The sequence below is a fragment of the Adiantum capillus-veneris genome, chromosome 27, assembly GCF_014529385.1.
Source record: "Adiantum capillus-veneris isolate H3 chromosome 27, ASM1452938v2, whole genome shotgun sequence".
Classification (NCBI taxonomy): Eukaryota; Viridiplantae; Streptophyta; class Polypodiopsida; order Polypodiales; family Pteridaceae; genus Adiantum; species Adiantum capillus-veneris.
In genome coordinates, this window is record NC_140957.1 from 25,286,336 (window position 1) to 25,308,299 (window position 21,964).

Sequence of the window (21,964 nt, forward strand, 5' to 3'; positions counted from 1 at the left end):
TGACAACAGAGAGGCTAAAACAAGGCTTTGAGATTGATATTGACAACATACCAAATTTGAAATAAACCTATGACACTGAACATGTAAAATCGACTTTGAACTCGGCGGATTGTTGATGGACCAAATGTTTGAAAGCAAAGCTTCTTCTTTCTTGTGATTGTCGATGTGATTGAGCATGTCGTAAAGCTTGCGTGGCACTCGGAACATGCCTATGAAGCCAGGAAAGACTCTTTCAAATAGGTCTTCAATACCAAATAGATCTTCGTCTTGTCAGTTCTGCCATTGCTTGCATGTATTAAGCTATTGTAGAAATAGGCTTTAGAAGCAGAAGGGTTGACAAGATCTGTCCACAATTTACTATTCTTGAGCTAGCACCTCTTCAAGTTTACGAGTCAATAGGCTACTAATCTGAGCACGGATGGGGTGTCTTGATTGACCTTATGTGTGAACTTTATCTTTAATAGGAGATTTTTTTAAATCCAAACCTTTTTTTTAAAAATAACGATTCTGTAGTGTGAGACAAGCGACTCCTTCTTGGAAACCAAATGGGTCTGTGAAGCACCGCGAGCAGCAGTAGGGGTTTAGGATGGCACCGCAGTAGCCTCCAATGGCGTGGCTCACAAGCTCTGTGCTCGACTTCTCTCATGCTTATGGTTGCGCAATTGCGGCTTTGTAAATTTTGACCTCAGCACCTCCGGCTTTGCATGTGTCTGCCTGCAGCATCTCAAAACGCCTTGCCTTGCCACAATCAACCAACAGTGCTTTGCTCACCTTCCCACAGCCTTTTGAGAAGTGCTACCGCCCTACAGATTTTCAATATGTTGCTACGACTGCCCTGCCCTGCCTTGCCAGTGCCAGTGCCAGGAGCACCAAGCCTATGGCTCTGATACCAGTTGTTGTGACTTGAGCTACGGGGGATGCCGCCTTTGAGACATGGTGTGGAGAAGATGCAGTAGAAGAGAACGAGAGCGAGAGAGAGGGCAGGAGTCGACACAGTAGAAAAAGAACAACGCTATATTTTTTCATTAAAAGCCTTTTACATATATAGATGCTTAAAACTTTCCATGCAACTCTCCATGCATACTAAACCTTGACTGGAGTGTGTAGTACTTGTTGATAGGATGTATTCCCATGGGGATTAGACATAACAATAGATGGGCTTGAAAACCCAACAAGAATAAACCTCGATGAGATTCCTACCATGCACTTGTGACACCATACCTCTCCTTGAACCCTTTGATTTCTATCGTTGTGGGAAGTCCAAGGGGGGGCTTATTTTCAAATTTTTAGCAATAACTTTTTTTTGAAGGAAATTCTGGTTGTTTTAAAGTTTGTATACAGTCTAGGAGTTCATTTTGATTGATTTCCTTCAATTTCAAATTTTGGTCATGAGATAAAGATGTGGTGTTAGATGTACAGAGAGCAAGACCTCCCCCCCCCCCCCCCCCCCCCCCCCCCCCTCTCCCCATTTTGCTATGTGATCAAAGGCCTCAAAAACCCCCCTAGAAATCAACCAAACAAGGAGCCATTGTTTACTTTCTTGTGTCCACCCCCTGTTCTTGGGAATGTGTTCGTAAAGGCATGGACAAACAGCTAAAATATATCCCTATTTGTCATTTTAAAGCCTATGGACCCTCAAAAAGAGGGGCCACAAGGACGCGCAAAATGGCCAAACAAGACCCCCTACGGACCCTCAACAAGAGGGGCCACAAGGGCGCGCAAAATGGCCAAACAGGGGTCCTGTTTGGCCATTTTGCGCACTCTTGTGGCCCCTCTTGTTGAGGGTCCGTAGGGGGTCTTGTTTGGCCATTTTGCGCGTCCTTGTGGCCCCTCTTTTTGAGGGTCCATAGGCTTTAAAATGACAAATAGGGATATATTTTAGCTGTTTGTCCATGCCTTTACGAACACATTCCCAAGAACAGGGGGTGGACACAAGAAAGTAAACAATGGCTCCTTGTTTGGTTGATTTCTAGGGGGGTTTTTGAGGCCTTTGATCACATAGGTCCTGTTTGGCCATTTTGCGCACTCTTGTGGCCCCTCTTGTTGTGGGTCCGTAGGGCTTTAAAATGACACATAGGGCCTTTTTTTAATGTATGGCCATGAGATAGAGGTGTAGTGTCTGATGTACTCAGCAACCCCTCCCCCCTTTTTACTCTGTGTTCAAAGGTCCCGAGCATTCACTATGTAAAATTTTCCTATATCATGTGCGTTCACCAGAATGGATTAAAAGTACCCCTTATAAGCCTTATCTACACATGTTTCTTTAACTTTACAAGAATATAAAATCCCTTTTTTTAAACACATGTGCTATGTTACATATACTTTAGTGAACTCCCCAACTCAAAGGCCTCACAAATCCTGTGCATTAAACATTCATCAGTAGAAATCGGCCCAACAAGGAGCCATTTTTTACTTCCTTGTGTCCACCTCGTGTTCTTGGGAATGTTTTGGTAAAGCCATTTCTTTGGTATTTGAACCACATGTAACCCCTATTGTTATACTATCCAACCAAAGGTTTCTTGATTAGTATTTTACATAGGCTCGAGTGGTGGTACATATCTTCTATGTTAACAATGCATGTATCTATAATTTATGTTTACACTTTCTCTATCCAAATGAGCTACATAGTAAAAATCAAATCCACAATTTAACAGTTAAGTTCACAAGGTGATAGCTATTGGTATCATCTTCAGCAGCACCAAAAAAATAGCTACCAATAGCTAATGAATAGGGATATTAAAGAATATTTGATACCAAAAACTTGTCAACACTACTCAAAAAGGTGGAAACTCAAAGGATTTACAATATATGTATGATGAAACAAGAATCAATAATAAGTCATCTCTATACATTGACACTGAGTCCATCTCAAGTTGTCATTTCTCTAAGTCAAGCTTGGCATAAGCATAGTATGAAAACAATAACATGTTGGAAAGCAAGAATTTAGCTTTCTCAACTTGTGAAACATTGCTAATGATATATATTCAACATCCCCAAATGAGGACATCTTGACAAAGGTTATGATCCACTTTAATAAGATTAACCATTAATGATAAAATTGAAATCAAAATATTGCTTGAATTTCTTCATGGTGGAGTGATTAAGACTTGAGACTTGAAAAATTTTACAGGAAAATCAAAATATCCATAAAGGTCAACAATATTTCTCAAATCTGTATGAAACTCTTGTAATGTAAATTAAATACTCTCACTCAATGCGACACCATTTAACCAAAAAACATATCTATATTGCATTTATAGAGGAATCCAACCTCATGAAAATAATTGCAAGCTAAGACAATGTTGTTGCTATTAGGCTTCTCTTACAAGTATTTGTTTTCTTCATCTAGAGATTCATATACACTTGAGTATTTGTGTGTCTATGACACTAGGGAAAATAGTAGTACTTTACGGATGACTTTTCTAAGAGCTCCTAGAGAGTACCTATTGGTTCAAAATTCTACAAAAAAATCAACTATTCTTATCAAAATCTTTTAACATAGTAGTGAAAGGTTCCTCATGAACCAAAAATAGAGTGATTTCCGTCTATGCACATGGTTGCTTACTCATGTCCTCTCAAAACAAGTTGACTTTGTAAGTAAACAACAGATTCTATGAGCACAAAGTTATAAAGTACAAAATGATATTATTCTAATAATCTAATGACAACTATACAAAGAATAAATTAGAAGGAAAATCTTTGATGACTCTCCATAGATAACACAACCTACTTGCATTGTGAGACTCAATCACATGCTACACAACTATAGATAGCGCACCAAAGCCATCAACAAAATAGCACACCCCATTGTTATGAGGTGTGAAGCTTAAACATTGAAATACATAAAGAGGTTAATTCTCTCGAGCATGATAAACTTAAAGATGGAGATGATGTTAAGATTTGAATGTAATCTACAAGGGTAGTTTTCTTACCATTCTATCTTTATGTTGAAGATGAACCCTTGCAATGCCGATGCACTATTCACACCTGTTGTTGTGGTATGCAAGTCATGTGAGCGCATACTTTTTCCACCTTTGAGATAGAGGTTTCCATGTAGTGTGAGTGATTAAAAGTAGAAAGAGTAGAATCTTGTTTCATGTTGTAATGGAGGTGAGAGAAGGGAGAGGAACTAGCTTGGTGTGAAACTATGGGGTGGGCAAGGGGAAGAGATGGGGAGGAGCTTGCTCAGTGCTACAATGGAGGTGGGAGAAAGCTAGCAAAGATATAATGTTGGACTATAGGGGTTGCATGTGGTTGTTGCAGCAATGGAGAGCTTGGAAAAGGGTTTGTAGAGAGAGAAAATCACTTTTTAGCTATAGAATATGTTTGGAAAGACTTTGGAGGGTGGAAAATGATTTTTTTTTTTTACATTTTTTGAATTTTTTTTGGTGCACACTTTTTACTTTTGGAGGTCAAAAATGTTTTTTTGACTATGAAATAGGTTCGGAGACCTTCTAAGGAGGGAAAACTTGAAATGTGTATTTTTAAATCTGAGCCAAAAAGTGGAAAAAAGAGGTCAAAGTGGTCCCCCTTCCCCCCATTCCTTTTCCCTAGCCACCTCCCTTACCTTCTCACTAAGCTATTAAAAGAGGTGTAAGGCTACCTTGTCCCCCTACTTTTTTGAGGATATAGAGTGTGTCCACCACCCTCTTCCTATTGGCTGGCCTCTAATTGACCTTAATCCCAAAGGGCCCCAAAAGGGTTCATATTTTTCCTAGTGGTGGATGGTGAGGCTCGTGGTCTTTCCATGCCCATGTAGCTCTTGATTTTTAATAATCAATCTCACTTTCTTTCTTATTAGTCTTCTTTGTTTTGATTATGTGAAGCCAGATTGTATTAGTGTGATGTTAGATCTCTACTCCCTTTTCTAGTTAATTTCTTCTATCCACACCATTGGCTATGGTGTGTGAAGGCTATACCTTTCCTCTCTTTATCTCTCTCTATAAGGTGTGTGGTTAGTGTGTGTGCATATATAGTAGCATTGAGGGGTTGGACTGGTATGGCCACACTAATGCGAAGTAGGTATGTTAATTGCATGCTAGTGTAGTTATGTGATTAGGAGTTGTGATTAGGGTGATTGATGTGAGAGGTTAATTTCAATCACATGATTGTGTACAAGTGATTAGTAAGCAGGAATGTGTGGTTGATTAGAGGAAGCCCCTTCCATGGCTTCTCTCTATGATGGGTAGAAAGATCCCTTGAATCCTCTATTTCAATGCATCCTATGATGCTCGAGCCTCCAAGCATTAGCCAGGTTGTCAATCCATGGATTGATAATTTTGTGTGGGTTGTGACGATTAGGCTGTTGCTACAATGCCTCCCTACAAGTGGATTCTTTGTTGGTTCATGCAAACATTGCAAAATGCCAAACTCATGAAGCTATCAGAGAAGAGAAGCATAAACAAGAGAATGGAGATGAAGGGACTATTCCTCCTAGGAAAGATTCATTGCAGCAGATTCCACCACTTGAAATACCCATGGAGGATATATCAATTGACACAAAGCAAGAGGAGACAAAGAGCAAAGCAAAGATTCCTATATATAAGCTGCATTGCAGTCAAAAATTTTGAATATAAAATTCAAGTTTACATTGGGTGAAGTTCTTGGAATTGTAAAGAGGGAGTTCCATGAAGAATCATAGACATAATCAAGAGGAAGAGGCATACATTGGGTGAAGGGGATACTTCAAAGGGACAAGGAATACAGATACATGACAATGATCATGATGAAATCATGGTAGGATGTTGAGGATTAAGATAGTGTTATACATAGAAGTCATTACACAGGGATCCATTGGGCAAGAGCCACCACGGGAACTTTGGCCAAGGTGGGATCCCAAGATGGTCCTTATGTAACCTTGATTGATCATGGCTCTGAAATCAACCTCAAGCATGGTAGGATGCTCCCATTCCTTTGGGAGCACAAAACATGTTCGCTTTATGGATGTTGAGGATGAATAGATAGTGCTATACACAGGAGTCATTTCACAAGGATCCATTGGGCAAGAGCCACCACGGAGACTTTGGTCAAGGTGGGATACCAAGATGAGCCTTATGTAGCCTTGATTGATCATGGCTCAAGAAATCAATCTCATGTCTAAGTCTCTACATGAAGGGGGAGGTGGCCAATTGACACAGATCATGGATGGATGATAAGATCTGCAAAAACTCCTCAGAGGATGTATATGGATCTTTTCCTAATGTCAAGGTGACTATAGGTGATGTAAAGGATGAGCAAAATTTCTTTGTGCAGGAAATGTAAACTTACCCACTCATCTTAGGGTAGCCATTCATCACAAGAGTGCGGATGGAGACAAAGGTGATGGATGATGGATCGGCCTATGCAAGGATAAAGAGTAAATATGGTAAGAAAGTTGTCTAATTTCTCATTTTGTGTGTGAACCATGATAGAATTGTGATAGTCTTCTTGAGAATCCTCTTCCAAAGGCAGCTAGGGAATTTAAAAATCATAAGGAAATGAGGTGTTTTGTCCAAGTACCATTGTAAAGCAAGATTGAAATGGTAGAAAGGATAATAGGCTATCACCTACTTCGACTACACACGAAAAAATTTCCATAGGTTTTCTTAGGTTGACAAAAAATGGATGAGTATGCTTCACAAAACTTAAAGAATTGAAGAGAAGCACACGACAGTATGTACATAATGTACAAGATAGTAAATATATTATAGGTGGTTTTAAATATCTGTCATTTGTGGATACAATGGATGATTTTAAGTCTATAATAGTATCTAGTGACCAAGAGAGACCTTAGGTTGTTGCAGTTTGTACTTTGGATATGTATAAGGTGATTGAGGTTTTTGCAGATGAGAAAGACTGCCATGAAGCAACTAAAGTGCATGTAGAGACAAAGTACAAGATCGTGGCAAACAAGGTAACACCAATGGCCTTACCTTTTCCTTTGGAGAAGATAGAGCAGGCTTTTTTGCAGGCAAACCTTAGGGATCCAAGACATATTGGGCACAAGTTTACACAAGAATAATCTTTGCAAGAGTTTCAGATTGTTTGTGATGAGTTTTAAACACCTATTGAGAAGAAGTGATTTGAAGAGATTCTTTCTAGACATGGTAAGGCTTTTGCATTTAAGCCAAGTGAGATAGAATGTGTCAGTGGTGATTTTCAATGTACCTCATGTACCTTGGAGCTTGTGGCCAATTCCAGTTCCAAAGGCTCACCTGTCTAAGTTGGCTGACTTGCTTAATGAAAAGATTGAAATGGGTGTCATGGAGCCTTATATGCTCCATATTCAAATAGATGGTTCATTGTGCCAAAGACTCACTTGCCGAAGTTGATTGACTTGCTTAATGAAAAGATTGAAATGGGTATCTTGGAGCCTTCTTATGCTCCATATTCAAATAGATGGTTCATTGTGCCAAAGAAGAATGGAGCCTTGTGATTCGTGCAAGATATGAAACCAGTAAACAAAGTCACAATCAAGAATGTAGGTACATGGCCAATTGTGGATGAATTTGCAGGAGCATTTGTAGGAAGAGCAATATACTCTATGGGAGATTTGTACTCGAGGTATGATTAGTTCCAACTAGCAATGGAAAGTAGGGATCTAACTACCATGAGAACATCCTTGCGTTTGGTAAGGATGTGTACCTTACCACAGGTAGCAACTTGGTTGCACATATGATAAATGGCATGAACAAAGTTTTACGTGACTTCATACCCCAAATAATTATGCCCTTTCTAGATGATGTGCCAATTAAAGGATACAACATAAAAGACAAATATGAGGCTTTGGATTTGAGGAGGTGCCGCAAATTTGTGGAAAACGATATAGATGATTATGATAGGTTATTATCTAGGTTAGAGGAGGTAAACCTTACCTTTTAGGGAGCAAAATTTGTGTTTGGAGTAAACTTGAAGTGCTTATTGTAGGGCATTTGTGTGGTCCCTATTGTAGAAGACCTTGTCCCGCAAAGTTGATACAATTCAAACAATAAAGGACATGTCACATTAGAAAATTTTGGAGGTCTTTTGGAGGGCCTTTTAGTAGAGACAGAAAGAAGAGCTCCTCCAATGAGAGAAGAGCCAATGTTATGTAGAAAACAAGATTTATATTAACAAAAATATAAAAAAGTATCATCCACGCATTCAAATGATCCAACCGTCCTTGAAAACGGTCACTTTTTTATTGCTACAAACGGTACGCAAAGACACATTTACAAAAGTGTGAAGTGCCCCTCGTGCGCTTCGGAAATTTGGAAAATGAGAAACTTAGTGCCTGTAAGAGAGGACTTGTCTTATCAAGTTAAAGGTCTTGTATTGATAACTAAAACTACAGAAAAAGTGTGCAAGCTCCTCTTGGAAGATGTGATTTGTAGATATAGATGTGTTGGAAAGACAACTACAAATAGGGATGAGCTAGATGTTGATGAGGCAAGGAATTTCTTCAAAACGTTGGGCATTAGACTTTCTCTCACATCTGCTTATAATGTTGAAGGAAACAGAAAAATTGAACGAGGACATCCTTCAATCATCAAGTCCTTAGTAAAGTCTTGCAAATGCAAAGTTCATGGATGGCCAAGGCTATTACCATATGCTTTGTGGGCCGATCGTACAACATATAGTTCAATCATAGGTTACATGCCTATTGAATTGATGTATGGTCAAAAACATGTGATGCATATAGAGGACATGGTTCCCACATGGAATGTGTTACCTTGGGAATAAAATATGACTAGAGAAGGTCTTCTTGAATTACGAATTCAGAAACTTGAAAGAAGACCACACGACATTGAAATTTCATTATCAAGGTTAAGGGAATCAAGACTAGAAGAACAAAGATAGGTTTGACAAGAAACACAAGGTGCGGCTAAAACACATTGAGAAGGTAATCGATTGGGTGCTAATGTATGATAGTAGTTTAGACAATCAACGTATTGTCATGAGAAAGATTTTTAAGAGATGGTTTGGTCCATATATTGTCAAGCATGTGCATGGCAAATCCATTTACACCTTGTGAGCTTGATGGAAAAGAACTAAATAACTCAACATATTGTCATGAGAAAGTTTGTTAAGAGATGGTTCTGTCTATATATTGTAAAAGCATGTGCATGGCAATGCCACTTACACCTTAAGTGAGCTTGATGGGACATAACTAAAGGTTCATGTTGCTAGAAAAAGGATCAATGTTCAAGAGAAGGAATGATAGTGAAACATTTGATGCTAATGAAGATGAAGACTCACATTTACCAGAAGAAGATGAGGAGGACGAGGAAGCGGACAATGTACCTTCATGAGGACTGAACTTCCAAAAATCAAGTATGGCACATACCGGAGGATGTGAACATTCAAAGGGGGTGGATGTCATGCAGTAGCATGTACATAATGGGAACTGGTGATGAGCACCATGATACTTGTATTTAGATGCATGGAAACATTCTCCATAATGTACATATGCACGTATAATATATAAGGTAAAATTGCACAGGACAAGTGGCCAGAATAAGACTTCTAAAAAGATCACCAACAAGGAGACATTTTAGGATCAAAATATTGGGGAAGCAAATAGACAAGTGTCACTCAAAGTTTTCACATAATTGACACTTGTGACACAAATTTCTAAACACTTGCTAGAATACTACCAAATATCTTCTCCTTAAGGAGACAACTTCATCTATAAATAGGGCCCTTCTTCCCTCACTTGGAAATCAAATTTTAACTATATCAAGCTAAGCCCTAATCTCCCAATCACATTTCCACTCTACCACGCTAAACCTTAATCTCCCAATCACATTTCCACTCTAGCAAGCTAAGCCTTAATTTCCCAATCTCATTTCTACGCTACCACGCTAAACCTTAATCTCTCAATCACATTTCCACTCTATCAAGCTAGGTCTTAATCGCCCAATCACATTTCCACTCTACCGCTCTAAACATCTCCCATCACATTTTCACTTCATGCTAAACCTTAATCTGCCAATCACTTCCTTGAGAGAACTCCTTCTCCAATACGAGCCCAAGGGATCTCTATCATGCTACTATCATCATGTGCTATTCTTGCCCTCATAATTAGCATTATAAACTCTCATATGCTTTATATAACCATTTCTTATCAATAAAGTCTTGTTGCTCATGGTGGTTAAAGAAACATATTAAAGGAAATCCCTTCTCCCTCTTTTATCAAATTGTCATCAAGCTTGTGGAGCTTGGATAGTTTAAGGTGTGTCACACTCCTCTTGTCTTGTGTGGAAGTTCCATGTTGTGAATTTCTTATTTTCTCTTCTTAGCCATCGTAGATAGCAAAGTGCTATCATTATTGGATTACTTTTTTGCTTTTTTATAAACATACCCTGTAATAAAGGAGATATTTGAATTTTGAAAAATTTGTATGAAAAGGGAGAAAATGAATTTTCCATTATTTCTCTCTACGCTCACATTGCATTTCTTACGAGGTCCAATTTTGAGTCAAAACTTTTCCTAATTTTTGCATCTCTTATTTTCTTATCATTGGGAGAAATTTGGACCCAATTTTTGGCCCTGTAAGAAACCTCAACTCAGCATAGAGAGAGGTAATCTTGGAAAATACAAAAGTAGTTCTTTTGAATTCTATTTCTCATAGTAAATACGTAAAAGCTTGCTCAATCACTTAAATTCATACTCGTACAAAATGCTTTTTGAGAGCCCAACTTAAGTGTGCACAAAAGTCAATGTTTGTGAATCTTAATGAGTGAGGTGATGTGCAATGAGAGAAAACACATAAGAGATGTTTTCAAAATACAAAAACAATACCACATATACATCTGAAACGTCCAAAAACCTTAGGATAGCACTCTAAAACGCTAAAATCTGACGTCTCTAGCTCAAGATATCGCCTTTTTAAGCGTAGGGTCTCACGAGGTCAGAACCAAGCAAATACACACCCAAGAGACCCCTCATGGGCCTCTATTCGATTAGTTCTGACCCCTTCATAGTCTTAAATAGTACCTATTAATTGCTATCAAGCATAATCCGTTTGAATTTGAATTTGAATTGCGAGTTGCTCATAAAAAGGTGATTGATGCTTGTGCTAGATGCACACGTACAAGTACCTCATTATATAGGATAGAAACAACGGGTCATAAAAAGACGCTTAGCACTTGTGCAAGATGTCACTATCAAGCGCCTTACTTTTCTAGTGTCAGTGACAATTTCACCAAAATGGTTTTCATGAACATTTTCAAAAATGAGAAAAAGGGCTTTTTCTACATAACGTTCACCTTCTTCCTATTGGGTAAGAGCATGCTCTCACTAGAGCTAAAAGGCCCAAAAATGAACCCATTTCTTTCCTAATGAGTCCTTAAAAATTTGTTAGCTTTCTTTGATAGGAAATATGACGTTGCTAAGTAGATAATTGAGTAGATTACTTAATGGAGAGAGATAATTTTCACGCACAAGAGATTATAAAGTAGAGAGAGAGAGAGAGAGAGAGTACACACGATATACGTGGTTCACCCAATGGGGGCTACGTCCACGAAAAAGCAGCCACTCAATGGCTTTAGTACTTCAAAATAAGAAGTAGGTTACAAAGGGATTATACCCTTTTGGAGCTCCCGCCTTGCTTCACTCTCACCACCTCACACCCACCTTATTACATCAACTTCACACTATGAAATGTGTGTAGAAATGGCCTCCTTTTATAGGCCAAAAGGATTGCCCTCTCTCATGAGAGGCAGCCATGTGTAGCCGCCCTTGTGTAGATAAGTCCAAATCGGACCCTCCAATCCGCCCATGTGTGGCCGCCCTTGAGAAGACAAGTCCGCTTTTGAATTCAGCCACCGACCAACCAGCCAACTGATCGGTCATTTCCGACCACTTTCCGATCATCATCCGGCCATAATATTCCGACGATGACAATTTTGATTTCCGGCGAGTGATTTTATTTTTTGGCGAGTTATTTTTCTTCACGCACGATGGCTTCTCCTCATAATGGGGGCCTTACAAATGTGCGTTTTTAACTCAAAAAATTACAAAGGGTAAATCAAGCTCCATACTTAACATTGTCCATTATCATTGGCTCCAGTCTCTTCTTGCTTCTTCTTGTTTGAAGCATCTTGAGCAGCCTCTTTGTGAGACTAAACTCCCAATGTGTCGCATGCATCCGCATTAGTCCTCTTTCCTTCTAGTCCTTAGATATTGGTTAGCTTTCTCCATCATCATTAGCTTCGATCTCTTCTTGCTTGTCTCCTTCTTGCTGCTTCTTGTTTGAGGCCTCTTGATCAGCCTCTTTGTAAGATTAAACTCTCAATGTGTCGTCTTCATCTGCATTAGTCCTTAGAGATTTGTTAGATTTCTCCATCATCAATATCTTTGATCTCTTCTTGCTTATCTCCTACTTGCTTTTTCTTGTTTGAGGCCTCTTGAGCAGCCTCTTTGTAAGACTAAACTCTCGATGTGTCGCCTTCATTTGTATTAGTCCTCTTAGCCTCCTCTTTGAACACATCTATCATTTTTGGATCTTTTGGTGTATCACTTTTAGGAAGTGAAGAGTCTCTATGTGGGGATAGCGGTGAAGTGCTGAGAAGTGCACGGATGCTTAGACTATCCTCCCTTTATTTTGTCTTAGCCTATCTTCAATCACTTTTACCTTTGCTTTTCTCTTTAACTCTCTCTGAGCTTCTCTAGTGCCTCATTTTCCATTTCATCTTTCTCTACTTGTGTTCTCAGAAGTTCTTCTCTCCTTTCTTGTGTTCTAGTGTAACAACAATAGCCCATTCATGTTGACTTATGGATTTTAACCCCGGTTACCTATCACGTTGGTCACCAACAAAGAAAATTCAACAAGAGTTCCTCCATAATTATGTGAATATGCTAGACATTTCTCGTTTCACTTGCAACAAGTACAAGACCATGACAAGAAATATGTGAATGAAGAGAGTCAAGTAACAAAAATATTTAAAAGCATGTAACAACAATAGTCTGCTCATATTAATGTATGGTTGTCAACTTTGGCCGCATATCACATTGCGTCTTTCAACATAGAAAATGCAATACTACTTCTCCATGATCGTATGAATATGGTATGTATTTTTCATTGCAACTTGCAACAAACACAAGACTATTATGAGCGGTATGTGAATGGGAAGAGGCAACCTATTACCGTTGCAAAAGGTGATGATGTTTCCTATGAGTTCTAGAGCATTCAGAAAGTATGAAGACTAAAAAATACTAGTTGGTTGTCACCCAAAGTATTATGGAACCTCTCACAATACTCAAGAATGTAGATGAAGTTGCCTACAAGTTATGATTGCTTGCTAACTTATCCATCTAGTGTTTCATGTGAGTCATTTGCAAAAATGGCTTAGCATTGTGGATACCATGGTTGACACAGGCATGTTACTAGACTTTAACAAACCTATTATTCAATCTACAATGACATCTTATAAGAGAACAAGTGCTTGTCAGCTAGAACTAAGGAAGGTTTTGCTTGCTTGGAAAAACATTTTTCTTCTCAAAAATAGATTCCTTCTTTTTTTTCAAGGAAAAAACTCTTGAATGAGGGGAGGTGGTGTCAAGACACAAGTTCCGTGTACCCAAAGGCCCAGCTAGCAAATAAGGGGCTATCTATAAGCTTGACTTATATATAGGACGGATGGGTGTGGCGATTTGTCAGTCTCTAGACGATTTGGGGGCTCTGGAAAGCTAATCCGTGAGCTTGACTATCGGAGGTGGCCTAAACTTTGCACTCACAATCATGTTAATACAGCTGAAGTATTGGGTAGTCAAAAGGCATTATAATGAGTTTTCAACTTCAAGGTTATTGACATGCAAGAAAAAAGGGATCCATTTGTATGAGAAAAGGATGGAACTATGATGCTAGTTGGCATAAGGGATTTTTTCTTCTACGGAATTACAAGGTAACTTTGACTGCTAAGTAATAATTGATAATCATGCCCACAAGTTGTGAGATTCTATTTAGGATCATATTTAGGGTTGACTTGGGTTAACTGTTTGTTTCATGGATTTACTAGTTCTTTGGATGAGGGTATACTAAAAGTAGTGTGTTGTACTACAAAACGGACATGTTAAGAAGAAAATCAAGACATTGCAAGGGTGAGATACCAAAACATCATCTTGCAAAGGTGATACATATGATCAAGTGTATCATGAACCCTCCATTTTTTGTCATTCATGTTAGGATCCAAAGAGTACCAAGCTAGATCAAAATAGTGGTTGAGCAATAACAATATCAATGCTATAACCCCATCATATAAGAAGTCACATTAAGTCATAATGCTATAAATCCATGATATAAGAAGTCCAATTAAGTCATATAACAATATTAATGCTATAATCCCATGATGTAAGAATTCAAATTTAGCAATGAGAATTCCCTATTGAACGAATTAATCAAATCAAATATGAGTATGAAGCCATTGGTGAAACGAGAAATGTAGGATGAGTCAATGTGCTATAAGAGAGTCAACTTAAAACACAAAACTATGAAAAGGATTTAAAGAATAGGTGACATAAGCCATGAATGTGAATAAACTTTGTGACTACACAATGTAAATTACCTATTTTAACCAAGGTAGGATACATTGTGATTATAATTGAACTTCTACAGATCAGAGATTTTAGTTTCATGAATGGAAATATATCCCATTAATAATTCCCATACCAAAGCCACACACACAAACTTTGTTTTTCTATAACAACGAAGACAAACGTTTGCACGAGAGTCTCTCCTTCCTTTGAGACATGTGCAAGCAAAGATGCGAGACAATGGATTTTTAAAAACATCTTTTCAATAATCACAAGAAGTTTTCGACAAATTCTCACAATAATTTCCACATTGTGACTTGCCTCAACATCAGGAGCTTCTGTGAGGGAGGCACCACATACCTAGCTAAGTACAATTGGGGGTAGGGGACCGCCGGCCCGATGGGGGGGCCGGTGGTCCCTTGCCCCCAATCGTACCTAGCTAGGTATGTGGCACCTCTCAAGCAGAAGCTCATGATGTTATGCATTGTATGAAAAACAATGAAAAAGACTCTGTTTGCCTACATGAGAAAATTTCTAAACTTCTTGTGAATAGTGTGACTGTGACATCTCTCCTGGCCTTCTGTTATATAAGCAAGCAAGCATTGTGTTTGCAAAAGTTGAAGGGAGAGAGATTTCCTACATACTACAATACTTGAGATATGTCATGACATCATTAATGATGAGTTTTAAGTAATGGGTATAGATATTTTGCATAACCTGTGTGAGTTGACCACGTGAATTTTCACCTCTTTTGGCAAACTCTCTACTTCTGCCTTCTACTAATAAAGCCAAAGCATTAACCTTTTATGTTTATATGGGCATGTTCTTTGTTCAAACAAAAAATTATCAAAAGTATATTAAACCTAAATTGTTGCACCAAGGCCAACCAAGTAAGACCAGTTGATCTTAATGTACCATTAGTAGGTTGTAGACAAGCATATTACATTCTTTTCTTAGTACACTTATTTGGCAAATTTTTAACAATCATGCAAAACAAAAATTTGAAAGCCCTAAACTTATTAGATGTTACTAATTAAAAAAACCTGAAAATTTTTGTGTTCCCCAAATTTAAGACTATAGATCATAACTTTGAACTTAGTTGTCTACATATTTCAAGGAGGTTATGGAGGCTTCATTCCGAACATTATGAAGCAATGCAGATGACAAGAAAATTCAAGAAATTTCCATTCTTCCATGTGCTATTACCAAAGCTTGCGAGACATTGGCAAGGTTATCTTCTATCGAATTTCGATAGTCATTTTTCAAAGTATTGGAAAAACAAAAGAAACTTTCATTTTGGTGTGAAAAATTCTATTACAACAACTCTCGTCTCCACAATTTCAAAAATAAAAATCCTTTCAAAACATCTCAAATGCGTAAGTGAAGGATGGTACAAAAAATGAGAAGCCCCATGAAAGTGGAAGTTAAAAGACTTTGCATATCCATAAAAGGAGTTGGTCAAGCGTGCATTAAAATAATACTTATGTTTCCTTTTTTTTTAAGCATAATTTTCTTTTTGGTTTGCCAATGGCAAAGGCCTTGGTGTTTGGTTAGGCTTCTTTTTAACTTTGCAGATAAGGCAATGATGGGTTTAAGTGGATACTTTCAATTTGTTTTCGCTTTAGTGCTAAATCTTGAAATTGACCAAGATCTTTCTTTTTGCCTTGTCACCGAACTTGCTTCCCTCACATTTTTAGCCATAACTTAAGACCTACACAGTTTCCCCTCCCAACCACAGTGTGGGCTCTCCATTGCAACTCTCATCACCACAATTTTAGAGCATCGAGAATCAATTCTTTTTGTATCACACACACACACACACACACACACTTTTGAAATACACTTTTTGATTTGTTTATTTTAAAAAAACAATTACCAAAATATCCCTCTAATTTGTGGGAATTCCCAAAATACCTGTCATAAATGTCCAAAATGCCCTTCAAACTTTCCAAAATACCCTTGGTTATGAGATTAAATTTCTCCAAAAATAAAAAAACGACGAATTGTGTATCAATACAAGGCGCTAAAACTTGAATGAGTTGGTTATGTAGGCTTTGGAGATGAATTGCTTCGTTGTTTTTAAACATAATTGCCTTCTTTGCGAGGTAATTTGTGACATTGCATGCTAAGCACTTCAAAATGGAGCTCAATTGTAACATTTTGGGAATTTCCACAAATTAGAGGGGTACCTTTTGGTTATTTTCCCTTATTTTTAAGCAAACCATCTTAAATTCTTAAACATTTCTTATGCTTGACCTTCACCTTTCCTTCAATATATTCTTCTATATAGAGTTCCCTTGCACTATTGAATTATAGCATTTGAAAAATGGTAATAAAAAATCATCAATGTTTATAACCACATTACCTAGCCTTTTCAATCCCCAAAAGGAGCTAACCCATTTTGCAAAATATCCAAAAGTCGATAAAGAAGTTCTCAAATATTATAAGCCTTGTTGTAGATTTGAGACTATCATTTGGTGCATGAAAGGGGGGTTTGCATAGTCAAATTGCTTCTATGTTGCTTGGTTTAGAAGATATTATAGCTTGCTATACATGTATGGTTGAAGAATGAGTGTATACATCTTTGGTGGAAAGGAGTGTACAATCTATAGATTTCATAAGCATTTCAAAATGCTAAAGAAACTACCAAATAATAAAAGTCTGTATACATCAATCTCACCATGCCATATTCAATCCAACTGGGGTTCGTCGATCATCTATCATGTTGTTCTAACCCAATTGCGCCAACTCCTCGGAACTGTAAAACTCGTGGTATTATAAGTTTGTAAATATTTCAATCACGCAATGCTTCACATGCAAAAGTCAAATGTATGCTTGACTCCATTCTTCACTAAGGCTTGTTTTAGAAAACCAATGAAGTGATCCCTTGCCCCCATGAGCCTTCCCAATCCATAAAACATAACCTTACCTAAATTAAAATTTTGACAAACAAATGCTACCTGTGGACACCCTTTTGCTGCTGGTTTGAAGCATCTGCAACTTGCTTGCAGACTGATGCAAGTCCTCGCGCGAATGACTCCACACTAGAGCTTGAGGAGTGGTATCAACAATAGCATTTTCTTGCATAGCCTCATTCGAAAACTCATAATAGTCTCCCTCTAAGATTCGGAGAACCTGCGAAGTGAAGGTTACTTTGAATCAGAACAATGAAATTAGAACCACCAAAAAGTAGCCCATAATCTTACAGTTAAAAATGACACAGCCTATTAACGTATAGCACCGTAGTAGTGAAAATCCAAAAATTAAGATTGGTAGCATAGAAGGGATTGTTAATAGACTAGACCCTTGCTGTTGGGTAAGCCCGAAGTTTTTTCTTTGTGTGAATCCTCTCTTAGCCATGTATGTCATGATCCATGAGGGAAGCCTAAGACATTATCTCTAAATGGGTCAAGCTTGCAACTCTTTGTATGGCATACCTGCTTTAAGGCCCTTGAATAATGGAACTCTCGATCTTTACATGCACAAAAGTATTCAGCTCTCTCTTCTTCTCTCTATGGCTCTTCTACGCCTGATCCACCATAGCTTTTCTCCATCACTTGCAGTTAACTAGGGCTGAAACTATGCTCACGTGCATGCTCCTCCCCAAATCTAGATCAGTATTTGTTTGCATAAGTAATCATTCAGGCTCATTTTGCCTCCATTCCCACTACAATCAGCATTCTGTAGGCAATTCTGTCCTTCTATATAGATTTTTTTGACAATGCAAATGTTTGGAAAACATGCACTTTGTAGTCTTCTATTGGTTCTGCTATCTAATAAGGTATTTAGGCGACAAAAGGTTTTCAAATCCCAAAACCACGGAAGGAGAAGAGAATAAACCTGACTCATGCCAGGTCGAGCTTGAGGGTCCTTTTTTATGCAGAGAGAAGCCGCTTTGACCATCATGTCTAACTCGAGCACATCCAATGACTCTGCAATTCTCTCATCTACAAGCTCGTGAATTCGATGATGTAGGAGCTTTTGCCTTGCCTTCAGATTGAACAAATGATTTGAGTCAGCGAAGTATCATATAGAGAAGGTAGAAGCTACAATAAACAACAGACTCACCCATTCTACCAGAGAGATCTCATCCTTTGGTCGTTTGAAGTCAATTGCCTTGCTCCCACTTATCAGCTGCAAAAGTACAATACCAAAAGAGTAGACATCTGTTTTGGATGTTACCTGGCCGCACTCCACGTACTCCGGAGCCAAGAACCTACAAGCACCATAATTCAAATCCAAATTTCTTCTTTCTTTCTCCTTTGAATGTTAAAAAATTTATAGCGTAAAATTGTCCTCTTTGCTATTGCAGGCACAAGCTGAGCGTGGGTAAGTGAGATATTCATGGATCCTGCGACTTTGATATTCGCATAAAAAAGACACCCAAATAGCCGCACTTACCCTAGTGCACCCACAACTTGAGTCTCAACTGGAGTATCTACATCTATATTCATCTTTGCAAGCCCAAAGTCGCCAACCTTCAAACAATCTTAAAAATTCAGATACAGGATAAATGCATTTTGTGGTAGGAAGTAAAAAGCACATACCATTGGCTCAAAATCATGGGTAAGGAGTATATTGTTTGGTCTCATATCCCGATGCACAATGCAACCAACACGGCATTCCTCGTGAAGGTACCGCAAACCTCTGGCAGCTCCAATAGCAATCTTGTGACGTGCTGGCCACTGCAGAACACTACCACTATGCCCTGCATTCAAGAAAAGGATCCCTATAATCCATCCTGAAAGAATAGCTCTTATTTTAACAATCTGCCTAACTTCACCCTCTCTTGCCTCATGATATGATGTATCATAGTGTTCTATTTTCTTAGCTCAAGCGTTTAACTTCAAACATAATCTTTATGCGAATGAACTTTCCCAACCTGCAAATAAACATGTATATACAATCCTACATGAATCTAGGATAAGACCAGATTCACCCTTAAAGAGAAATGCAAGATGTAGGCTACACCTTAAAATACTAATTTGTGGCAACTCCAAGATTTCACCTGATCAACTAATTAGCCTCGTGAAAGTATTATGTGTGTGGAGCTTTTCAAAAAGCCTTATCATTTGTAACAACGTTTGTTCCTACTTTGATAGTATAAAATTGTCGAAATTAAAAGCTCTTTGTGCATATAATTGCCATATGTTAATAAACTATTATGATAGTCACACCTTTGAAAAGGAAACCCACAAAACTGTATTCGATTGAGAAAATAGAAAAAATTAATTAGAGGAAATTAAGTATATTAGGAATTCTCATGATAAATAAGATAGACAAGAGGTCAATTAGAATATTTAGCTTAATTTCTATTTATTAGAAATAGCCTTAGGTAGCCTAATGATTCGATTGTTAATTATTAATTATTGTTACAAAATTTAGTCAATGTCTATTTATCTTAAGATGATTATCATCTTATTCTAATCTTAAAATTCCACTATTTTTTATAATTATGTAGAAAATGTATTAGAAAGAATCTATAATAATAAACCCCCATTGTTCGAGCTGACAATAATCTTAAAAAATTAATCTCATAATTTTCTAGGCTATTTTTCTAACCTTTTAATTGTTCCCAATTTTTTACCAAAATTGGGCAAAATAATGAAGAAATCATAGCCAAAATTTATCCAAAAAATTCAGCCTAACCTTGTCCAAATCCTATAAACTGCACCGAAAAGCTTGATTTGGTATGAAGAAATGCAGTCTTACCTGAAAGATGCTGGTCAAGGGATCCATTACAGACATATTCATACACGAGTAACCGATCACTGGTGCCTCCTACGCCATAACCAAGTAGCCTGACCAGATTCCTATGTTGGGCACAGCTCAAAGCCTCAACTTCTGTCACAAATTGTACATCACTTTGTAAAGTTGTAGTTTTAAGTTTCTTGACAGCAACAGTTTGTCCTTCAGGTAAAGTTCCTCTGTACACAAAGCTAAAACCTCCTTCAGCAATCAGATTTTCAGATGCGAAGTTGTTCGTTGCAGACTTGAGTTCCAGCCAGTCATAAACACGAGGAGTCCTTCCAAGCTCCATTGATCTAAGTTTGCAGATAGAGCATAATGGTGGGGCTTGTGATTGGTGCTTCACCAGAACATCTCCTGCATATACCATTGGTTTTGCAGATTTTGATTTCGTTTCATTGTCATCCACCACAGAAACAACGTTCTCTGGTGGATCGACCTCCTCCTCTCTGAGGGAAGCTTGAACTTGAGAATGCACGAGCCTGCTATCTGCCCCTATCTTGCCTGAATCTGCAGCAGTTTGATGATCATGGGCTCTCATCAGTTCATTTAGTTGGGGAAAATTTCTTCTTGGATGCACAGAAATGATTTCTTTCTCCAAACATTCAGATGGCCTATGGGGATCAGAAGAGTACGAGGTCAAGGGAGCATTGTTGTCTGCATTTGCGGGTTCCGTAGTAGCCTTAATGTTAGAAGATAGGACTACATCCTCAGGTGGTGATTTTGATTCCTCATTAGTGACAGCTTGATCTGTAGAGCTCTCTCCTCTTGATGGACTCGGCTCGTTCTCATTTGCAGAAGACCATATTGGCAAAATACCATCAGGGGAGCTCCGCATAAACAGGTCAATATAAGAGCTTTCTCCTGAATGAGAGGCTGAGGAAGCTACAGATTGGGCATCAGACTCTGGTGAAAGATTACCCATGTCCTGTAAGTCTCGATCTGCATAAAATTTATGTCCGTAAAGGTATGTCAAACTTATGCACACCCATCATTAACAAATATAAATCTTCAGTGCAAATGCTACCCAGGAAAAGATAAACGAGTAAATATGCATAATTGTCGACCCAAGATAATCGGCATATAAAATAACATTCCAATCACGTAGCCAAGGCCTCAGCAGGAGTACAAGGCCAATTGGATGTATCATCACATGATCAAGAAAGGAAAAAATTGAAGTTTCACTCGCCAGGAAGGGAAGAGTTTCTCGCAAGCAAGTAACACTCAAATATACATGACATGATGGCATTGTAGCAATGTACTGTCCAGTGTGTCACACACAAAATATACAGTGCAGAAGCCAATGCAAATTCCTTATTCCTCATCTATGCATGGAGCTAGATTTCAAGTCCTTAGGAATACATCATCTCATGTTGCATACAATATTTGTCATGACATGTTATTTCACACCCATGCTCTTTCAATTTGTTGTCAATGGCTCATGTTGTCACAAAATGGTGACGTGGCTAACCCCGGACACACACTATACGGCAGACACGTGGCAGCCCGGAAAATGCGGAGCAAAATACGCTGGCAGGCTGACATGGCCAATTGTATGGAAATCCGCTTTTTGCGCTGACTGCTGATGACGTGGCAGTGTACGGATTCCCTGAAATTGCGCTGGCTGTTTTTTATGGCAGCTTTTGGGCCCAGTTGCTTTTGAATGTTAAAAGCTTTTCAGTTACTGCTTTTGGGGCTCTGCTTTTGGGCATCCCTTGGTTCT

At 38.3% G+C, this 21,964-nt stretch overlaps 1 protein-coding gene across 2 annotated transcripts in view; it reads right to left on the reverse strand.

Annotated features, from left to right (window-relative positions):
• Positions 1-16,910: 16,910 nt before the first annotated feature.
• LOC147421660 (inactive protein kinase SELMODRAFT_444075-like) overlaps positions 16,911-21,964 on the reverse strand; it is a 34,246-nt gene continuing 29,192 nt past the window's right edge. For both annotated transcript variants that reach the window (XM_086502712.1, XM_086502713.1), the window contains 7 exons: positions 20,206-21,183; positions 19,041-19,201; positions 18,895-18,971; positions 18,562-18,709; positions 18,334-18,483; positions 17,454-17,628; positions 16,911-17,251 (listed from right to left, as the gene is read on the reverse strand). In XM_086502712.1, the coding sequence (XP_086358838.1) occupies positions 17,214-17,251; positions 17,454-17,628; positions 18,334-18,483; positions 18,562-18,709; positions 18,895-18,971; positions 19,041-19,201; positions 20,206-21,183 (1,727 nt within the window). In that variant the 3' untranslated portion in view covers positions 16,911-17,213. The remainder of the gene's footprint in view (positions 17,252-17,453; positions 17,629-18,333; positions 18,484-18,561; positions 18,710-18,894; positions 18,972-19,040; positions 19,202-20,205; positions 21,184-21,964) is intronic.